Source organism: Oryza sativa, chromosome 5 (assembly GCF_034140825.1).
Source record: "Oryza sativa Japonica Group chromosome 5, ASM3414082v1".
In the NCBI taxonomy this organism is placed as follows: domain Eukaryota; kingdom Viridiplantae; phylum Streptophyta; class Magnoliopsida; order Poales; family Poaceae; genus Oryza; species Oryza sativa.
In genome coordinates, this window is record NC_089039.1 from 22053981 (window position 1) to 22074323 (window position 20343).

Sequence of the window (20343 nt, forward strand, 5' to 3'; positions counted from 1 at the left end):
TCCCTTCTTGGTGCATTAGCCGGGATCATGGTGTCACATGGGGGATTAATACTCGACGGGTTCTTAATTGCTCCCTCAGGTTATTTTAAACGGCGCAGGCTCCAATTCCAAAGTGAAGGTACTTTCCCCGGGATTTTACATTGGAAGAGCCATACATGATTTTACATTTTGTACCCAGCTTGAGACCATCTTCCAGGTATGAAAACCCTCGCGATGATCTCTTCAGCCTCGCATGGGACATTGCCATACCATGTGGAGCAATACTGCTGTCGGTTCTTCTGTTCTTTCAGCAGCGGCTTGGAGGCGATTTCTTCCTTTGTTCGAAGAAATTATAGTAGGTTCAGCCAGAGGTGTCCTGTTTTTCTTTGCATTTGTATGTATACGTGGCATCGTGTCCGTGTGTATGCTGCTTCCATTAAATCGGGGGGAAAAAAGGTTGGTCCAAACTAAGCCCTATCCCAGCTCTAGCGTAAGCGTAAGCTTCTTGCTTACTCCCTCTGATTCTAAAATCTAAATAGCCACTTTAAATTTATGCATGAGGACTAATAAAGTAATATTGCAAACAATTTTGTTATCTTTCATTTATACTATACTGCAAAAGATGGTTCACAATCACAAATAGCATTCATTTGAGAAAAATAAGTGCTCTAATAACTTACATTTTAGAAAAAGGTTGAGAAGCATAAGACAACTTACAATTAGATATGGAGGGTTTAAATACAGCGTCATCGATCTGTACCAATTGATTTTCTTGGAACCAATGGTTAAGCCAACCCATCAATAACAAATACCACCAAATTATAAACCAGTTAGCTCTACAATATTACAACTTGGTCCTGGCCCTGGGAGAGGTGTCGATGCGCACGTAATTACATCCTCAGCCCAAGAAATTAGCATTCTCTTCAATCCACTAACAAGGCAAAATCGGGCTAGAGAGCTCGTCAATGTGACCCTCATCTACCTGCCTAATATACATACAGACAACGGTTTCAGCATCATCTAAGCCCTTATTTTTCCTGTGGTGAAAGCTACATGAGAATTAGTTGTCCTCTCTAGTAGTCTCTAAGCTACATCTCCTTTCTCTGTCGATTGGGAGAGATGCCGATCAGCGTAATGCAGAAGTCTCCTCAAGCGAAGGACCATATCACAGTGGGACGGCAGGGCGCTTCGTCTCTCCATGTACACCGGGCTCACTGTCATCCATGAAAGGGAGTGGAGCTCGGCAGCCACTGCTTCCAACACGTTGTGCATCTCCGTCTCATGATCACGACCTGCTGCTTCCTGAGTAAAGTTCCTCGTCTGCTTGCCAGAACCTCGGCTCATCTTCTCTTGAACAGCAGCAATGCTGCCTCCATAGTGATCAATGATGCTAACCGAGAGGACGGAGGGTCTGTCCTCATTGGCAAGGCGTGCGGAGTCCTTTCTTACCGGTGGGACGGCTTTGGAGACTACATAGCCCATTGCTAGGGGAATCGCTGTCCCTTTGCTGTGCAGTAAGTGTGCAAGAGGTGGAGACTCTGATGTAAGGCATGTTGGAAGCTGTAATGTTGCTGGCGAAAGGTATCGCATGCTTGGTGAGGGAACTAGGAGATATGATGCTGACATTGACCCAATAGACTTCACTGGAGTAAACCCTTCCAAGTAACTAGAAGGACCACTGCTTGTTTGATTCCCTTCACCTGTAAAAAAGAGCATTTTAACCGAACATGAAAGGGATTGATAGGAAACAAAACTCAAAAAATAGCTGCTAATTTGATTCAGGTTGTTTTTGCTCATATATGTGTTTTTAGTAGGATGAACCAAAAGAAAAGGTACTACCCCAGTTTCTCTTTTGTTTCATGTTTTGGACATCGACACAGTCTCCAATTTACATATGTTATCATTGCTTTCTAATATATATTTATATAACTTATAAAAAATATAACCATATGAAAGTTTTTCATGAGAAATCTACTAATATCATTTTCACATATCAATTCTTAACATTTTTAATCTATTGATGATTTAAGAGTTCAAGGTTTCACGGTATGCATTCTAGGACGTCATTCTCTTGAGAACGGAGGTAGCACTATGATCATAAGTCATAGATGATAAGGTCATGACGTAAGTAACTACTACTGTTGTAAGAAGCAGCATTAAATAAGCACTACATTAAACAGCCACAAACTTGTAGATGAATATATAAGGATGTTACAAGCACTACTTACCAGGAGTAGGTCTGGTCAACAGATCCGCTTGGCATGTGAGATGCAGCGAATGATCTTGGGAAATTGCAACCAAACTGATGCTGCGAACCAAATGCAATGAACCCTTTGAACTGTCCATTCCAGCTTGTTCCACTAGGATCTGCTTTTTGTTGCCTGATTGCCCAAGTGCACCTTTCATGAAGCTAGATTTTGCATGAGGGCTGTACAAAGGGCTAGGTGAGGATGGCATATTTCTGTCTTGCATTAAGCCCATATCTTGTTGCTGGAGTGCTGGCCCATTAGAATTAGATGGAATACCCTCAGGTATAGATCGGCGTAATTGCACAGGCCACTTCTTGACTTCATTACCACCAAATGAGTAAATTGCTTTTTGCCATTCTGCATAAAAAAATATATACCATAATGACACGATATAGTCAAGAAATAAAAACTACAGAATTTATGGTAGAAGTGTTAAGTACCCTGGATTTCAAGTTCAAGGAAACCTCCAATACGGGTTATTATTACATCTCTCGGTCTTGTATTGCTAGACTCAGGTGCAGATGACATTATTTGGCAACCGTGCTGCAGAATTTGGATGAAAAGGCTTTGGAGAACTTTCGTGTCTTGGCGACTACTAATACCACCAAAAGGAAATATTAAACTGTCCAACAACTCTCCCTTAGAATCTGTCCAGATACATACTAACCATCGCCAGTCCTCAGTCCAGCCATAACAGCAATGAAGACTTGCAGCATTGTCGTTATCAGATCCTTCCAGTAAAGCACTTGCACTTGCTCCACTATCAGAGCCACCACCTGAAATTGAGCTGTAAATTCCACTGCCACTAGCATCAACACCAGATTTTGAAGATTCCATTCCACTACTGTAATCGACAGATCCAGGCTCTGCTAGTATGAAAAGTGGCTCAAAGGCATACTTCCTGTCATCTTGAACACATACATCTGGGATCTTATTTGGGTCCATGAATCCTCCAGCACGACCAGGCCATGAGTTGTCCCATGTTACTGATGACCTCATGGATGCATCAAACTCTGTTTCTCTAGAGAGAGTTGATCCAGACATTCGAGGAACTAAACATTCTTTCCAAAGGGTAGGACCAGGAGATGTAGCATGCATCATGGTGGACTGAGACCTGCCCATGTACGCAGGTGACTGAAACATGTCACTTGTGCTAATGGCCTTTGGAATTCGGCGAGCCTTGTTGTACACAGTGAATGCCATGTCCTTCAAAACAGCAAGCTCATTGTTTGGCTTATGGAGTCTCAATAAAGTTTCAACAGTAACAATCTGCAAGACAAGCTTAGGTATACTGAAACCAGAGAGCATCACAACATTAGATGCTGATGATTCATCAACAGAAGCATTGCAGTTTAGGGCTTTGGCAACCTGAGAATATAGGAATGATTTCCTTTCTCTCTCTGGGGATAACATTACCGACCCAAGAGCAACAGAACATTCTACCAGTGTCTCTAGGACAGCAGAAGGTTCGGGAAATGGACAGACTACATAAATTACCTGCATGGATAATAAGTGTTATCATATTGCTACTGTTGGCCTGTTTTCCAGCACAATTTACAAAGAACAAACAATTTGTGTTAAAATAATGTGTTCTATATAATGGTGTGTTGAAACAGTGTTTTCCAGCACAATTTGAAAAGAACAAAGAATGAAAATAGTACAAGTACAATGTCTAGAAAATAGCCTAGAAGAACAAATTATATACGAAATAAAGGTGGTACTAAATTGTTATATTACAATTGAATAACTACATGTCAAACAGTTATCTATGCTTTTCATTTGAAAATTCTTCTGTACAGTTTTAATGTTGGGGCTTTCTACGTATCCCCTACTGTTCTCATGAAAAAAATTGAAGGAAAGGAAGCAAGTGAATCTTCTGAAATTCAATGCTTAGGGCAGATGGACTAAAGAGAAAACAAATAAGAATAAACAGTGAGGTTATCTGTGCAAAGTGCAAAGACATTACAGGAGAGAGATGCTGCTTTTGTTTTGTTAAATTATTTCAATCGAACAGATGTGAAAGGGACAAAATGCAAAAAAAAGGCCTTACAGTGCAAGGTCCACTAGTGCTTTCTTTCTGATTTGCCAAGATGCTTGAATTTAGTTTTATGTCCTTTATCACCCTTGTCAGAGATGTCACAAAGCTTTTCACAGTCCAGTTTCTTGAAAGAGCTTGAAGATATTCGCTTGTTGAACTGATGGAACTTGAGTGGCCGTTTCCAATCTTCACTTGATCAGGACACTCGGTGAGAACGAGCCCTGAAGACAAATATTTTCCAGGGGATAGTTCCATTTGCCCTCCACTGTTTTGTGGAGAGTGAGTTCCCAGTTTGCAAACTTCATAAACTGTAGGAAAGAACAATCAATAAGTGCAATAAACAATAACGAAAACACTTCCAGCACAATGGATTGATTACAAGATTAACAAAATATGGCAAGCAACTTCAGTACCAAAAGATCATGGTAACATTAAACCTATATACTGTCACCAACAATGACTAGATTAAAATGTTCAAAGTCACAGACATGATTTTGATGTCAAATATGTCATCTTAGAAGCACAGAAAAGATCAACTGTAAAAATGTCATGTTAAATTTACGTATCATCTAAGCTTATGGTTAATTAGCAATTTTGTCTCTTAATTTCATATGAAGCACCCAGGATATTATTTGGCACTCGGTAGTCAATATTGAGGAAGAAATATACTGTTCTTCGGTCAAAGAAAATATTGAGGGAGAAATGGTAAATTAGAAACAGTTAACAGCATTACAGCAGTTAGCATTACTGCCGAAAGGTGTCAATTTGGTTAGCTTCTCCCTCCGTTCTTCATCTGTTATCACAGAATACGTACCATCCCATTAGTTGAATATGTTGAATGGTAATTCAACCTAAAGTGTTGAGTTTTCATTCCCTAACCAAGCAATGTCAGACTGCCTCCCACCATTATTACTATGACAAGCTCAATCACATTTGGACTGTGTGTCACACTTGTTCAAGAGCTTCACGAAATTGGGAATCCCATTTGCCAAAATTAGCTGGTTTTCTTTCGTTCTTCTTTTGGTTTGTAAATATACAAGTATATTCTAAGCATTCGGCACAACCAAATGTGTAACTATATTATATCAAACTGTCCAAAATAAATAGATTTTCATTTTTCAGAAGCCAGTGGAAACTGCAATTAGCTGACCATGGTCCGTAATCCTGAATGTGTGTTCCAATAACAGTTGTACATTCATAGGTGGTAACAAAAGCAAGAGGAAGAGGAAGAACTTACTTGTTCCAAGCTGCAGGAAAAAATCAGTGGCCGCAGAAGTAAGCATTTCAATATCAGGGCACAGAGCATAATAAGTAACCTAAAAGAGCACACACATAAGAGATATATAAGTCGATAATGATTAATTAATTAAATATAATGAAACCTTTATCGATTCTAGCAACATTTCGCTGTTATGGCTACAAAAACTATATGGATTATAGTTACTATGCACTGATGTAAAGTAATTATGGATGAGAGGCGATACTTTAAACAATTAATAGATCCAAAAGTATCAAACTTATGGATTATAAGCCACAAAATCCAATAATACTTACAGGCTTTGGTGAAGCATAAGGTTCCAGAGGAGCCTTCTCCCACAAGCTAAGACAATTAGCAGAGGTCTTTAACCAATCATCCTGGTAACTGCGGTTACAATACTTGAATCAGTAACTCACACAGACAATATGTTTAGTTAAGGCCAACAATAATCCAGGGAAAGAAATTAGGCTACCCGACAAGCAGAGAAGGCAAAGGGAGGACAGCAACGGTTGGTCTAACACGGTGATATCCCCTATGGTGCTCCAGCTCCGAAGTGCCTGCATAGACATTTGATCTCTCGGATGAATCATAATTTCTTGCTTGCTCTGAAATATTACTTTTGTGAAAGAAGTATCAAGTGGGAATACCTCGGTCATTAGATATAACATGACTTGATTGGGGTGGGCTCATTGAATCTCCACCTATGGATATACTGCTTGAGGACTCCCGGATATCACCAGTTGGGTGCTGAAAAGAGTATGCATCTCCCATAGATGCATACTCAGCTGCATTACTTCGACCCCTGCACCAATCAGTCACTAATAATGGACCGTCCATGTTGGCAAAGGCAGTTTTAAGAGCCGCTTTTATATCAGACTGTAACAAGCTAATCACAGATGAGTCTGAAACCTGTATCCAAAAGAAGAGATTGGGCATAAACTTTGGCATTAGGAGAAAATGTGAACGATATAATGATAGGAACATGAACAGAACCATGTTTTACCTCTGCAGAAAGTGGGTCAACTAAATCAACACCAGCACAATCCTTTGAATGGCACGTTCCTAATATTCCGCCGCAGCCAGCATGAACCATTGAAGGATCACAAGAGAATCCACGTCTCTTTTGTTCATCCAAGGAAAGCCAGAAAAAAGAGCCATCTCCATCATCCATATCAAGTGCGATATCAACAAACGAAGTAGATTGTTGAACTATCAGAGCCATGGCGCTGAGAAGATCCACAATAGGCTGTCTTTTTACAGGCAGACCTTGGCTTGTACCAGTATACGTTTTAGCAGAAAAAGACTCTAGATGTGTTGGCCCTTTAGGTGTCCCCACAGGCTTCCAAACTCCAACATTTTCTAATGATCTGTCATATACTTCATGATCAACATCAATAGATAGCCTAGCTGGTATATTTTCTTTCCTTTTTATGTCATATTTGGGGACAAGATCTAACTTGTTGCTGACATCTGTATGCACAAGACTGGATAATGCACTTTTTAGCTCAGCAGATGCTTTGCTACTCAAAGACAATAGTGTATGCCTTATTCTACACATGGCAGCCTGGAACTTGATACATTCCATTTCAGTTGCAAGAGCAGTCTTCATAGATAGTAGGAAGTATCCAGCATTAAACATGCTGTCACTCTTCCTTTGAGAAACCACAGAAGAATCAAGTGAAGTCTCACCAGAAATAGGTCTTGATGCTTCCTCCTTGCCTGATTGTATGTCAGTGTTTTTTAATCCTTTGTCACTTTCTTTTTTCCCAACTTGGACAACTGTGTATAAGTTTGATGAACCAATATCACGTGAAAGATTACCAGATGCTAGTCTAACAGACTTCTCAGGCTTGTCTTCTCCAGACTCCATTTGAGAACTTTGTGCAGCATCATATGAATAAACTCTTGAGTTAAAACTAGAACTCCCTGGTTTTATGGATCTGGGCTGGTAAGGATTTGTAAACAACGATGTTGGTGTCTCACCGGTGGAAATTTCAATAGCTGCATACTCGGGTGCATAAGTGAGCAATGCTTCAGCTCTGGTCAGATGACTAGATCTACCAGACGATAACACAACTGATTGGGAGCTTGTAGGCGACGCAATATCTTTCTGAGGCTCTTGAACCTTAGAAACAACATCATGAATAGGTGCTACAGTTTGGTGGTTAAATACCTCCAAAGATGAGAGACCAACTGGAGAAAATCTTTGTTCAGGTATATCCATAGCTGTCGACGGACTATCTGTGAATGTGGCATCCCCACAGTCAGGACCGGGGATCACCAGAGAATGTGATTCAGCAGTACCTGGAGGCTATATAAATTGTAGGTAGGTTAGAACATTGCAATTCTGAGCCACAATGGATGCAACAATCATGTTCTATTTCTGTTCAAGGAAAATGCAATTATTGTGCTCGAAATTGTTTAGATCTGCCGAGCAGAATTTCCTAATATTTTCTGTTCATGAATAGTTTGACAACTGTCTAAATTAGAAGGCAAACAACATGAGGTTGTGCAGTAGAAGAAAATTCCTCCACAGGCTTTAGGCGAAATCGCAAGCAACATGTTTCAAGGCATGTAAGCTGTGAGGAATTCTATAAATGGTCGTTCTTTGCAATTTATACACTTAAAAGGGCAGTAATGAAGCCACCTGTTATAATCTAGACTCTTAAAACAAGCAGTAGAGGCAGTTATAATCTAGACTCTTAAAACAAGCAGTAGTGGTTTTTTGAGTAAATTTCACAAAATCCCGGGTTTGGGAGCATGTGTAACGGAAAACCCCTTATATTGCGATTTGTTTCAAGGAACCCCATGTTTGGAGGCAAAATGTTTCAAGAAACACTACATTTAAACTTATATTGTCTATTTGGCTAATAGATTTATGCATAATAATTGCAAAAAATAGTATGTGATATTTTGTTAATTAAGTATATATGTATTATCCGCATTTTCAACATGTGTTAATTATCAAAAGTATAAACCATTTTGTGTTTATGTAACCGGTTAATCTGTCATCAACAGTGAGGACTGTGTTGAGTATGTGCAATCATTGAGTGCGAGAGTGATGAAGATAAATTAGACATGAGGAAGTGCATTTTGAGCCTACTTATATGTGAATATATATTAAAAATACCATATATAATCATGAAAATGAGTATTTTATATAAATCTGAGTTCCTCAAAACATTTTGCCCCAAAACATGGGTTCCTTGAAACAAATTATAATACTTCGTTATGCATGGTTTTGTGAAAATTGCCCATTTTTGTAAAAAAAAAAAAAAAAAAAGGTTACGCAGCAGCACAAAATGCAACAGTAGGAATTACAAAATATAATCTTAGTTAACAGAATTTGACTACTTCTATACTTGACAGAATATCTCAAAGTAGCATAGATTCACAGTATTATCATTAGTCCGAGTAAATCCTTGGTTGATTGGTAAACTACAGAAAGATCATGGGACATGACAGCATACCTCACCAAAGTCTAACTCCTCTTCTTGAAAGAAGTCACTAAAATCTCCAAACTCTGATATTAGTAAATTGATGTCCATCGCAACCCCCTCCTCATCCCAGCCCCAAGAACATCTACCTTGACCATTTACCCCTTGATTGTTATCCACGGATTCTTTACCAGCACGAGAAGAAACTTCTGGTATTTCAGAACGAGGCCGCTTGGATACCTGGTTTCACAGGTACAGAACATCAAGGTTACAGCAATGCCATTACGTTCATGTAACACGGGCACACGGCACAACAATAGCATGATCGTGTAATACCATTTTCATATTGTTGCACAAAAGTTAAGAATATAAAAGGTGCCAGATGCAGAAAATTCATTCACCAGAGTCTTCATCCACACTTGGCTTGCATGTGGGAAGAAAATATTTGATCTGATAGGTTTAGCATCAATGGGCAAATACATGGACATCCGTGTTTTAAGTGAACATAGGTCTGAGTGGATCGTATTTACTCACAAATTAGACACAAACACTTTTACACGTAAGAAGGTACATCTATAAGCTTCTATGAACTTCATAATGTGTCGTGTCATGTACAAAAGGTCTACTGGCATTTGGTTTATCTATTTCTATCCAGATTTTCATTTCATTTATCCACAATACCAAACCATTTGTTAATTATAGTGATACCATTTACAGGAAAGAAAAGAATATATTAAGTATGTCAGTCCTCTAATTAACATATTACATTAGATTAAAGCCTATTGGGAGATGGCACAAAAAAATGTTTGGGCATCACTAATAGCATACACCATTTCTGTAGACCATAAGAAGGATGTAGCAACACATGGTTGACATGTCTTATGCGTTTCCAAAATAAATATGTTATTTAAGCATACCCTATATTTGCATCTGTGCCTCATTAAAGATGAATCACCAATAAGATCGTAAGAAGGATGGAAGAGTATACATATTATTGTGTTAATAATAGCTTAACTAGTGATTAAAAAAGAAACAGTATTTTAATAGCAAAGTATAAAAAGGCTATAAGGCTATGTGTGAATTAAGGTTCACTTTTTGGGGGGAGGTAAATTAAGAAGGATTGTAACAAAGTACCATCTTGCTACCAGCAATGTTGGATGGCAGATCAGACTGATGGCATGCCATAGAGTCTGCATCAGCTGAAAGGTCACCACCTTCAGCAGCAACTGCATGTTCACTTCCATTGGAAGTGCTACTAACACTACTGATACTACTGGCCATGCTGCTGTAATTGCTGTTCTTCTGTCTCCTTAGTCTTAGAAAATTAGAGTTCACTCCAAGTCCACGAGATGATCCAAGGCAAGAGCTGATACCGAATCACAACACAAGATGGAAAAAAATCATGGACAAAACAAAATTAGCAATCAGGATATATTAAGAACATAAAGGATAGGCATTAATAAGTGCAACTTATCTTCTAGTTACAACACAATAGCATGGTCAATGAGTGCCATTATATTTTCATGACATTTTTTTTAGTATAATGAACCATGGGTAGTAAAAATATATTACGCTGTATATAGCTTTCATATGTGCTTGATAGACAGTGATCTTTGCATTGCACAATGGAACTACTCTAAATATAATAAGTTCATATTTGCAGTTCATTGGATATTTATTTTCATTTGGTATGCTGAAATAAGCACCAAGCTCTGGCCAAAAACATCGGATGTTGGTTCACATAAGTCATGTTCCTGCTCCAGCTGCAAACTCAACTTAAGAAAAATGAATGGTAAAGAGTCTGAATACTGATTCACTTGATCAGCTCTAGTTTTGGCTACAAACATTAGGACAAAGCAGAATATAACTTTAATAATCAGGTAAACATAGTTAGCCAAGAGCCAACGCAAGCTTCTTGTCTGCCCAAGTGTTCATAAAATTGCATGCTGATGCATGATGCTGACTTCAGACTGGTCGTTCAACACTAAGTATGCATGCTAAGCGAGCATGCAAAATGTGATTGGCTAAATGAAAAATCCCTGAGATACGTTCACCCTAGAAATCTAAAACTAATGTTGGCAATCAAGACAATCAGGAAGTATTCAAGACTCACCTGTTCCGAAAGTAAGAAGATGGAGAAAAGTTCCAGAATGGCCATCCCTCCCATGATGAATTTCCCACACAGGCCTGTGAACACATTCTGCAAGTAACATAATATGAAGCATGCTCTGTCCAAATATAACAAGATTATGAGAGAAGATCAGCGGTAGTACCTTTTACTAGAAAAGCGAACAAATGCCTGATGGACCATGGGTACCATAACAGCCTCGGGGGGGTATATAAATGTCCTTTCAAGAACTGGAACACTATCAGCAGATTCTAGCTTTTGATGTTCATCAGCACTTAACTGAGGGTCCTTCGCTGAATCTAATTCTTTTTTTATTTGATTATTTTCCGATTCAGGAACTTTGTCAGTTGTGGCAGCTGGAAAACCAAGGGCAACTTCAACATAGTAGCTTTGCCCTCTCAATTGGCACATGGTAGGTTGAGTAAAACCAGGTAAAGTAGCTGCCGATAATTTGCTGACATTGTTACAGAAATTTAACATGAACAGTCAGGATCAAAGTCTGCTTCTTTGTGTATGAATATTTATTCATGTCAAATGTTCACCAAAAGAACAAATATCATCTTAACGTATTGATTCGACATGTGGTTTATGAAATACCTTGAATATACTTGTCTCACAAGATCACTTGGACAACAACCAACAAGCCTACCCAGCATTCCACTAGGAGCAACTATTACTGCAATATTTGATATAACAAACCATGATATAACGGCAGAGCATAATTTACACATGAAAACAGCTGACAAAAGTAAAGTTAAATCTCGTGTGCTTGGTCTAAATGTAGAATGTTCATTGAATTCAGTTAAACTATCTCAAGAAATCTTCATATCCCAGTGGCCTGATTCAAGACAACACCAAGAACATAATGATCATAAGCCTGTACTTCTACCTACACACACTGAAGCTAACATTTTCGTAAACTTCATGGACGACCATATATGTTTTTCTTTTACTAGCTGAATGCCCTTGCGTTGCAACAGAATTAAAAGAAAAATTCATATCACTGTTTCAAATATTAATCCAAGAATTCATATTGATGTGGGAATTTGATATCTTCCCCTTAAATACTTTGTATAGAAGTTTTAACATAACACAGTAGATCAGTCGTTCATATCACTGTTTGATAGTCCCACGTGTCTGGAGATAGTGGTAGGTTAAGGAAGATTCACCATTCACCACCACCACTTGAGTACTTTAAAGGAGCATAGAAAAGACTACCATATATGTATATAGAACTTCGACCATCAAGCACTAACAAGTCTTACTATCATATACTACTATCCAATACAGATAGAAAAAGGGAAATTTTGAAAACAAAACACATACAAGTGGCAAATTTACCATATCTGCACTTTTTAAACCAGAAATTACTGATAGGATTTTGATCGATTGCACTTTTAGAATGTTCCTTACCGTATTAGATGGAAAAATATATATGTTTTACAAGCACTGCAATTTATCCATAAATAAATATGTAGACATAGAATTTTGGAAATCGAAGAGCACCTGGAAGACCTTCGCCAACAGAGCGAGGAGAATGTGTGAGAACTTTCTCTATATCATCACTGCAAAGATTCCTCATGTACCTGATAAAATAGACCATTGGCATATATAAATAAAATGAAGAAGAATGGAATAATAACAGGTCGCCATTAACATTGATGGCTTACCTTGCAGATATTATCACATGCACAAAGATTGCTTCCTCGGTGGCAGCAAAGACAAATTCTATTGTAGGCTGTGCTCGCCTATCACAGTGGCAATGAGAATACAAGAAATCAAGAAAAACTTGGTAAAATTGCCGTTGGCAGAAAAGAAAAAGGAAAGCTATGAGACTGTACTGCTGGCTAGTAATTCAAATGCTCTTACACAAGATATATAACCACATAATATACCTAAGAGTGTCATTACAATCCCATTATCATATAGAGGTAGCAACGGAAATGAGATATTATTGAAACCACTACAATGAAAAAAATATTACCTATTCAATTAAGCCAAAGCCCCATTGAACTGAACTATAGCTGTTTTGTTACTAGGTAAGCAGTAGTTTGTCGAAGCAAATAAACAATGGCAAGACTCCATTGCATCTTATACACTACCTATTGTACTGCACAACTTTCTGATTACGACACTAACAATAATGATGAACCATATCTCCCAAGTGCCAAAAAACAATGCATGGAATTTGGGCATACTATTTATCGTCAAGTAATTGGCAAACATCATATAGAACTAACTAATGAGGAATGAGAGAAAAACATGAAAACATGGCTATCTTAAATAACAAACCTAAAGCTGTTCTGATTTCTTGTAGGGGGGTAATATTTTGTAAAGACATCACCAAATCTTGCATAGGAAAGTCCTCGTAGTGTTCTGGACAAAAAAAAAACATCAAACTGGATAATCATATATCAACAAGACAGATTGCAATTTCCATACTATAAGAAAAAAAAGGGAACCTTTCTAAAGAATTTCTTAGGGCCTGACAGAGTGCAGCTGCAACCTCTTCCAAGTTGCCTGGGGCTACCCATAAACCATTTGAAACAACTGCAAAAAGGCATAAGCAACAGAAACCAGCAAATAAATAAGCACTGGACTAATATTTTATGTAATAAAAAATCCAACCACAATCAACCTCTTAATTTGGCTACAGCATGCTGAGCTATTTCAGGTACAGACGAGTGACGGCCAGGAAGAAACAACCAGAGCTTGATCTTCTCATCTGTCATTATGACCATTTTGATATGCAGTCAGCTTATGCCAAACTTAGGTGGAACAATATATAGGTGCATGAAGACAGCACACACAAACTATTACCAGGGTTATGCTCTCCTTGGGATGGATCCCATGGACCAACAAAGGAATTTGTCCAAGTACTTAAGAAACCTTCACTCTGTAAGTGAAGATGTGCTGACAGCACAATGTTGTTAAGAGCATCTTTCTGCTCAGCTTTTGAACTGAAAGAAGAACAGCAATCCAAACAAAGAATCAATGCATCAGAACATAAGTAAAGAGTGACAAAGGCAACTAGAAGACATCACAAAAGGCCAAGAACACCTTCTCTCAGAAGCTGTACTTGGATCTGGTTCAACAGGAAGAAACTGAAACCACGATACATTTTGGAGCTCCCCCTATAAAGGCCAAACATATAAATTAAGATTAAAAGACTATATATGATTCATGATTGTGGACAATCAAATTTTCTACACAATAAACAAAAAGAAAATGAAACACACAAATCCTATCTGAAAAATTGCAAAGTTAGCCCTACCTGACTCTGGCAGACCTACCCAAAAATCAAACTGTGGCATCCTAGTCGGTAACAACTCTCACCTGCGTTCAGTTCTGACATTTGGCAGATGTACTATCTAAAATCTCTAGCCAGGGGTTCCGTTATTTTATTTCCTTTTATGAGCTTTTTATTGCAAAAGAATTTATTTAAGGTATACCAGTGCAACAAACAGAAAGTTTGATAGGACACAAGGTGCCAGGGAAAACAATTTGTGAAGGATCTCGAGGCCTAAGCTGTAAATTTATCTGGCCATTATTCTTAAAGATCTCCATGATCCTTTTTTGCCATTACTTTTGTCACTGTATAATTGCGAAAGTTGAGGTATCATATTTATGCAAGCATATAGTACTCATGTCACAAATCCCATACATTACTATAGAAAGTGGCTACCCTCACACTAGCCAGGCAACAAGATTCTGTGTCTGGGGGGACTGAAACAGTATGAATGGGTCAATGGAATTTGGACCTTTTTGACACATGCAAGACCGATGGCATGGACTATTAGAGATTTCTTTAGAGAGTTGTTACACTTGGCAGTTACATTGTTGGCTGGACAGGATAAGATAAACCTTCCAAGGAGATACTTCTTATTGCTTCAGATGGAGAAAGATGCTCCTACAATCTAGAGCAAGTTGGAGTCACTGTGAAACTCATGAAATCAGCTGTCGAAATTGAGTGGATGTTGTTGGTTGACAGGTTGAGCAGCTTGTCCTGTTCTTTTTTAACTTTCTCAAGTTGTTTTCATTTAAAAAGGTTTATTGCTTTATTAGGGCTTTCCTTGATGCTGTCCCCTCAAAAAATGGATCAAACAACAAAATAGTTCAACCTTTTTCTATCAGAAATAGGTAAAAGTGACTACGATCAAATATGTCAACCTTCAAATATCCTATGCAAGAGTAAACATAGCACCGAGGGTCTCTAATTAGCATCCCAAAAACATCTGAAAAAATAATATGTACCAAAGAAATGAAATCAAAACAATTTTATCTACTGCCAAGACCAATATAGAACAAAACTCCCAATGACATTATAAGCAAGACTGGAAAGATTGCATTCGTGATGTGAATAAAATGGAGGAAGATACCGGATTCCCATGTTGTAAATAGAGGCCCAACATAAACTGAATAGAACATAAGGGGAAACAGGAGTGAGATATCTGACTTACAAGCTTGAAGATGTTTGTCCACATATTCTGTTGGTTTATGCGATTACCGGAGTTTCAGCCTGGAAAGTACAAGCCTATAAGATGAGGCATGCAACATGTACCTCTATCTGTGAAATGAGATATAATAAGTTTGGATTCCATCTGTATAACAAATGGAACTAAGGTTCTACATACATACAAGAAAGAGTAATATCAGATGTGTGTGACATGCAGATAGAGGGGGCCTATTACTCTAAATTTTGCACTCCAGATCTAATGAGCTGGAACAAGTCATATTGCAATATCATACGCTTAAGAAGCATGAGATGGGGCAAATGGTAAACAGTAAACACAAAATGGTTCAACGAGAAATGCAAATGTTCTTAATGGTCATGCAGTGGCTGAGAATTGTTTATTCCCAATGCACAAATTGCAAAGGGGATAAGATCTTCAGTTTTCATGCTTAGGTGTCATTGAAATAAGCAATTGCTTTCAATGGAAGATGTGACAAATGGCAGAGCCTCAATATCTTTGCTCCACATGAGCAATTACTAACACATGGAACAAGGTATATATTTCCAAACTCCCTACCTCTGCCTCGTGTGAGGTGTAACTTTCATGCATGATTTAAGCTTCCATGACCTACTGCATATAGAAACTACTTGATCTGGAAGCTACCTATTTAAGTCAAGCCCCTCCAAACACATCACAATGATAGAACGACCTTCCCTTTAGGCTTTAGCCTACTCACATAATCTACTGAAGTCCACCATCCTAATAACATCTGCGAACAAGCCAAATTCGCATTGCAACACAGCCACAGTCTTCCTCCCCAACCAAGCTGCAGAGAACCGGGTGCAAACAGCAGGGTGGGGCACGGGGATTCAGTTGAACCCCCAATTTTTTTGAAGCAAGCTGTTACTAGTACTATGGTTTTAATGCAAAGAGAGAAGTTCCCGGATCTAGAAGTGAAGCTAAGGTTAAAGCGAGCAGAAAAGGCGTGGGTAGAGAGAGCTATGAGAAAGAGGATGCGCGCGCGGGTGCTCACCGGCGAGCGAGGATGCGGCGGAAGCAGCAGGACGACGGACGCCGCTGCTCCGGGCCAGGCGGCGGGCAAGCTCGCGCCGCGAGGGGACGGGGAGATCGACGACTAGGGCAGCAACGAGTCGGAGACCCAACTACGCCGGCGTGGGTACCCTTTCTAGTGTAGCCCGGTCTAAATCGGCGGAGTCGGGAGGGCTTAGAGGGGCTCACCGGAGAAGCGGCTCGGTGGGCGGCGGAAGAGGTCGGCGACTTGCCGCCGGTTTGAACCGGAGAAGAAGGGGGCGGTGGTGGTCGGGTCAGTTCGCTCCGCCCTCGACCTGGAGTGCCCCCGCTCCCCCGTGGCCCCACCACCTCCTTGCTCACCGTGCGGTTCTGATAAAAAATAAAAGAAAAACAACCCATGGATCAACTTTCTAGTCAGCCTGCATCCAGCCCAAACCAAACCGCATTTTTGTAAGCCCAACCCAGTCCGATCCAACAAAAGACAACCACAACGATCCAAATCAACATCCAGCCCAATTAATCCAAACAGGCCCGCTCATTCGGCTCTTCCCAGAAGGCAAGAAGAACAAGCCGGCTACGCGAGTTGACGTTGTTGTCGCACGTGCGCACCGCGCCCGTGCAGTACAACGGCACGCGGATCGACGATTGCGGCAGCAATCTTGACGAGGGCGTGGCTGGAGGTGCAGGAGAAGTGCCTCACGAATGTGCTCTTCTTGCGGCTGGACTTCTCCGGCGTGGCATCCACCAAGATCCGGCAATCGTAATAGTATGGGTCGTTCATCGTGCCATGCAAATCCGGCTTGTTGTCGGCGTTGTTCAGCATGCGGCGCCGACCGCCGCCGGCGGGGGAAGAAGGTGAGGGGAACTCCGGCATCTTCCCCAAAGGCCTGCCGGTGCCTCTCCCGGTGCAGAGGATGGCGAGGTATGTCGACACAACGGAGGTGATGAGAGCCCCGCCGACTTGCCGGGGTAGGTGATCACCGCCTTGAAGCTCTACATTGAAGGTGACAAAGTTGCACTCAAGGTCAAGTAAGTGCAAGAGGACCCTGAGTGAGTTGAAAACTGCACGGTGTGTGCATCTTTTTGGTTTTATTGTACATTTGTACTAGTACAATACTATACAATAGTAGTCCAGGTATACTACCTATTGTATATATGTATAGTAAACTACAGATTAGAGCAGTACACAGCAAGCAATTAATTGTTTTGGTTTGTACTTATATTCTAGCAAAACTAGGAGCATATACAGTTGTTGAAATTGATTTCCTTAGGCATGCAGCTCAAAAAGTTATGTATGATTATTTCTCAGCTCTAGTATTGCCATGCAAGTGCAAGAGATGAGATCCTTTTTACCTGAAATGGTGAGAATGTGAGATGGTTTGGCAATTTGGCATCAGCAATCACCCTTGTTCCCAACAGCATCCATTGATCAGTTATATTACTGAACTGAAATAATAGTATCGTCGATCGTTATAGACATGTTTACCACACTAGGAACATAGGTGGCAAATTATCTCTATTTTTGGTTAACCATATAAAAAAACCAGTTGCATAAGTTGAGGATGTCCTGTGTTGTGGCTAAAATGTTAAAACCTCTCTATTGGGAAAATGACCGGCTGTGGTTCCACACGCCACCTCTTAGAAAGATAACCCCTTTTAACCACTTCATTCAACTGCCACAATATGCTTCCTTGGTGGTCAGTACCTCACTATTCACAATCCAACAGTAAGATAAGAAAATAATGCAATTTAAGGTGATACCTTCCCAATGAGTTTAGAAAGGCTTGGTTAATGAAGATTGAAGAATATGTGACGATGATAATGCATGTACATGCAAAATATACATACCTAGCATGCGCATGAGGGGTAGGGGAATGGGGACTATAAAATGTACCGAGTGCGATGTGGTGAGTTATTGCTTAATCTTCTCCGTATATTTTAGATCTGATGATCGATGATAACTTTTTATATTTGGACTATATATCGACCCAACCATCCAACGGACGACGGTGCTCACTTGTTGCCACCTCCTAATCCATTGTATCTAAAATGCTTGCTCCTCCACTTGTTCTTCCCCTTTTTTCCAACTTACATATCTCATTTTCCACATGCATGTTTTTCAAACTACTAAACGGTGTGTATGCTTTTCGAACACAACTTAAGTTCAGGTTCCCAACCTCACTCCCTCGTTTACCACACGCACGCTTCCCAAACTGCTAAACACTGCATGTTTTACAAAATTTCTATAGAAAAGTTGCTTAAAATCATATTAATATATTTTTGAAGTTTTTTTAAACTAATAGTTAATTAATGACGTACTAATCCATTGCTCCGTTTTTCATGTCGGAGATGAGGGTTCCCAACCCTCATCTAAGAACACAGCCTTAGAGCATCTCTAACATAGCGGCCATTTTTTACTCTCTAAATACCTATTTAGCCAGCCTAATAAAAATTTAGAGTCAAATTTGACTTCTATTCCAACAGACTCTCCATATTCCACTCTCTATTAACCAAATGGACCCCACATGTCATTCTCCTCCTCCTTCTTCTTCCTCCCCCTCTCTCCAATCCTTTGCTCGTGCTCCTGCTCGTGCCAGCGGGGTCGACGACGACGACGTTGCAGAGATGGTGGCGAAGGCGTCGAGCCGCCCCACCGCCGCTCCCTCCCTCCCTTGCCGCACTAGGAGCGCGACGACGGCGGCGCTGGGTGGGCAGATCGAGGACGACGGCGTGGGCGGGCAGATCAGGAGGAGAAGGAGCCGCTGTGGGGAAAGGGAGGCGGCGGCGCGGCGGCCGGCAACGGCGCGGACGGCGGCGGCGGTTGCGGCAGGCGATGACGTCGGCGCTAGGGGCTATGCGAGAGAGAACAACCGGCAAGGAGATGGGAGGAGAATGTGTGTGGGGCCCATAGTTGGCCAGGGATTTTTGGCTGGTGGAGACACTGTTGGAGGACGTTTTTTCGCTGAAATGGCTAAAATTTAGCTTAGAGAGTTATTTAGAGGGGTTGTTAGAGATGCTCTTAGGCGACTAACCTCTCTCTAAACCATGAGGGAACGAAGGAACCATGGACTGTACCCCCTTCCATTCCCATCAACCCATTCATGCCATTGTCACCTTCCTCTTGCCACTACATGATCCTATCTACTAATCAAAACTCACACCGTGGAATTTTCCTCTTGGACAGGCCACGAAGTTGCGAACCCTCGTTCGGCAAGGGAGCACGCACCTGATCAATCAGCTGGCGCGGAACGGCCGATCACATCACGGCTCCAATCCCGACGTGATCAAGAACAGCGTTCCCCGCGATAGGTTCAAGCGCAAAAGAACGTACAACCTTGGTCCATCAGCACAGGGCGCGAGCATGTGCCGGCCGCTGCAGCAGAACTCGCGCCGACTTGCATGATATGGTGATTACTATATTAGCTTGCTATATAGCCTAGGTCGCATCGCCACGTACGCCGTCCTGATCATCGCAGCCGTCCAAACGCTTCATCTCTCGAACGAACAGGTCATTCCAAACGCTTCATCTTTCGAACGAACAGGTCATTATAAGAGAGTTTGCTACAACACATATCAGAGATCGTAAGCAGCTTGCCTGCTTGGTTACCCCCCATGCCGATTTTGGACGCTCCCTCTTGGTGCATTAGCCGGGACATTATAACCTATCATACAATGCACTGTGGATTTTGTACTCTTTTCCGTGATCCGACGCCAGGAAAGGGAATACCTTCCAGTGATCAGGTCGGTAGAGGAGTGCGATAGCTAGCT

At 40.6% G+C, this 20343-nt stretch overlaps 1 protein-coding gene across 4 annotated transcripts; it reads right to left on the bottom strand.

The window, feature by feature from the left end:
- Positions 1–673: 673 nt before the first annotated feature.
- Positions 674–16921, bottom strand: LOC4338949 (mediator of RNA polymerase II transcription subunit 13). 4 transcript variants are annotated; one of them, XM_015784197.3, is made up of 23 exons: positions 16783–16921; positions 15550–15608; positions 14150–14223; positions 13910–14049; positions 13728–13814; positions 13552–13639; positions 13382–13465; positions 12760–12837; positions 12596–12675; positions 11687–11765; positions 11235–11543; positions 11075–11161; positions 10096–10327; positions 8995–9201; positions 6528–7835; positions 6172–6433; positions 5997–6081; positions 5821–5908; positions 5504–5582; positions 4279–4574; positions 2669–3725; positions 2208–2585; positions 674–1679 (listed from the first exon to the last, which is right to left on the bottom strand). In XM_015784197.3, exons 2-23 carry the CDS (start codon positions 15571–15573, stop codon positions 1063–1065), a joined length of 5739 nt encoding a protein of 1912 aa, XP_015639683.1. In that variant the 5' UTR covers positions 15574–15608; positions 16783–16921; the 3' UTR covers positions 674–1062. The 4 variants fall into 4 exon arrangements, with proteins under 4 accessions (XP_015639683.1, XP_015639681.1, XP_015639682.1 ...); XM_015784195.3 differs by having other exon boundaries at positions 15550–15656; XM_015784196.3 differs by having other exon boundaries at positions 16577–16921.
- Between the last annotated feature and the right edge of the window lie 3422 nt (positions 16922–20343).

Excerpts from the sequence above, each read along its gene's own strand:
- LOC4338949 (XM_015784197.3), bottom strand. The coding sequence starts at position 15,573 with ATGTGGACAAACATCTTCAAGCTT. Across the intron at positions 13,815-13,909 it reads CCAAGGAGAGCATAACCCTG|ATGAGAAGATCAAGCTCTGG; the intron begins GTAATAGTTTGT and ends TCATAATGACAG. Across the intron at positions 11,162-11,234 it reads GTTCGCTTTTCTAGTAAAAG|AATGTGTTCACAGGCCTGTG; the intron begins GTACTACCGCTG and ends TGTTACTTGCAG.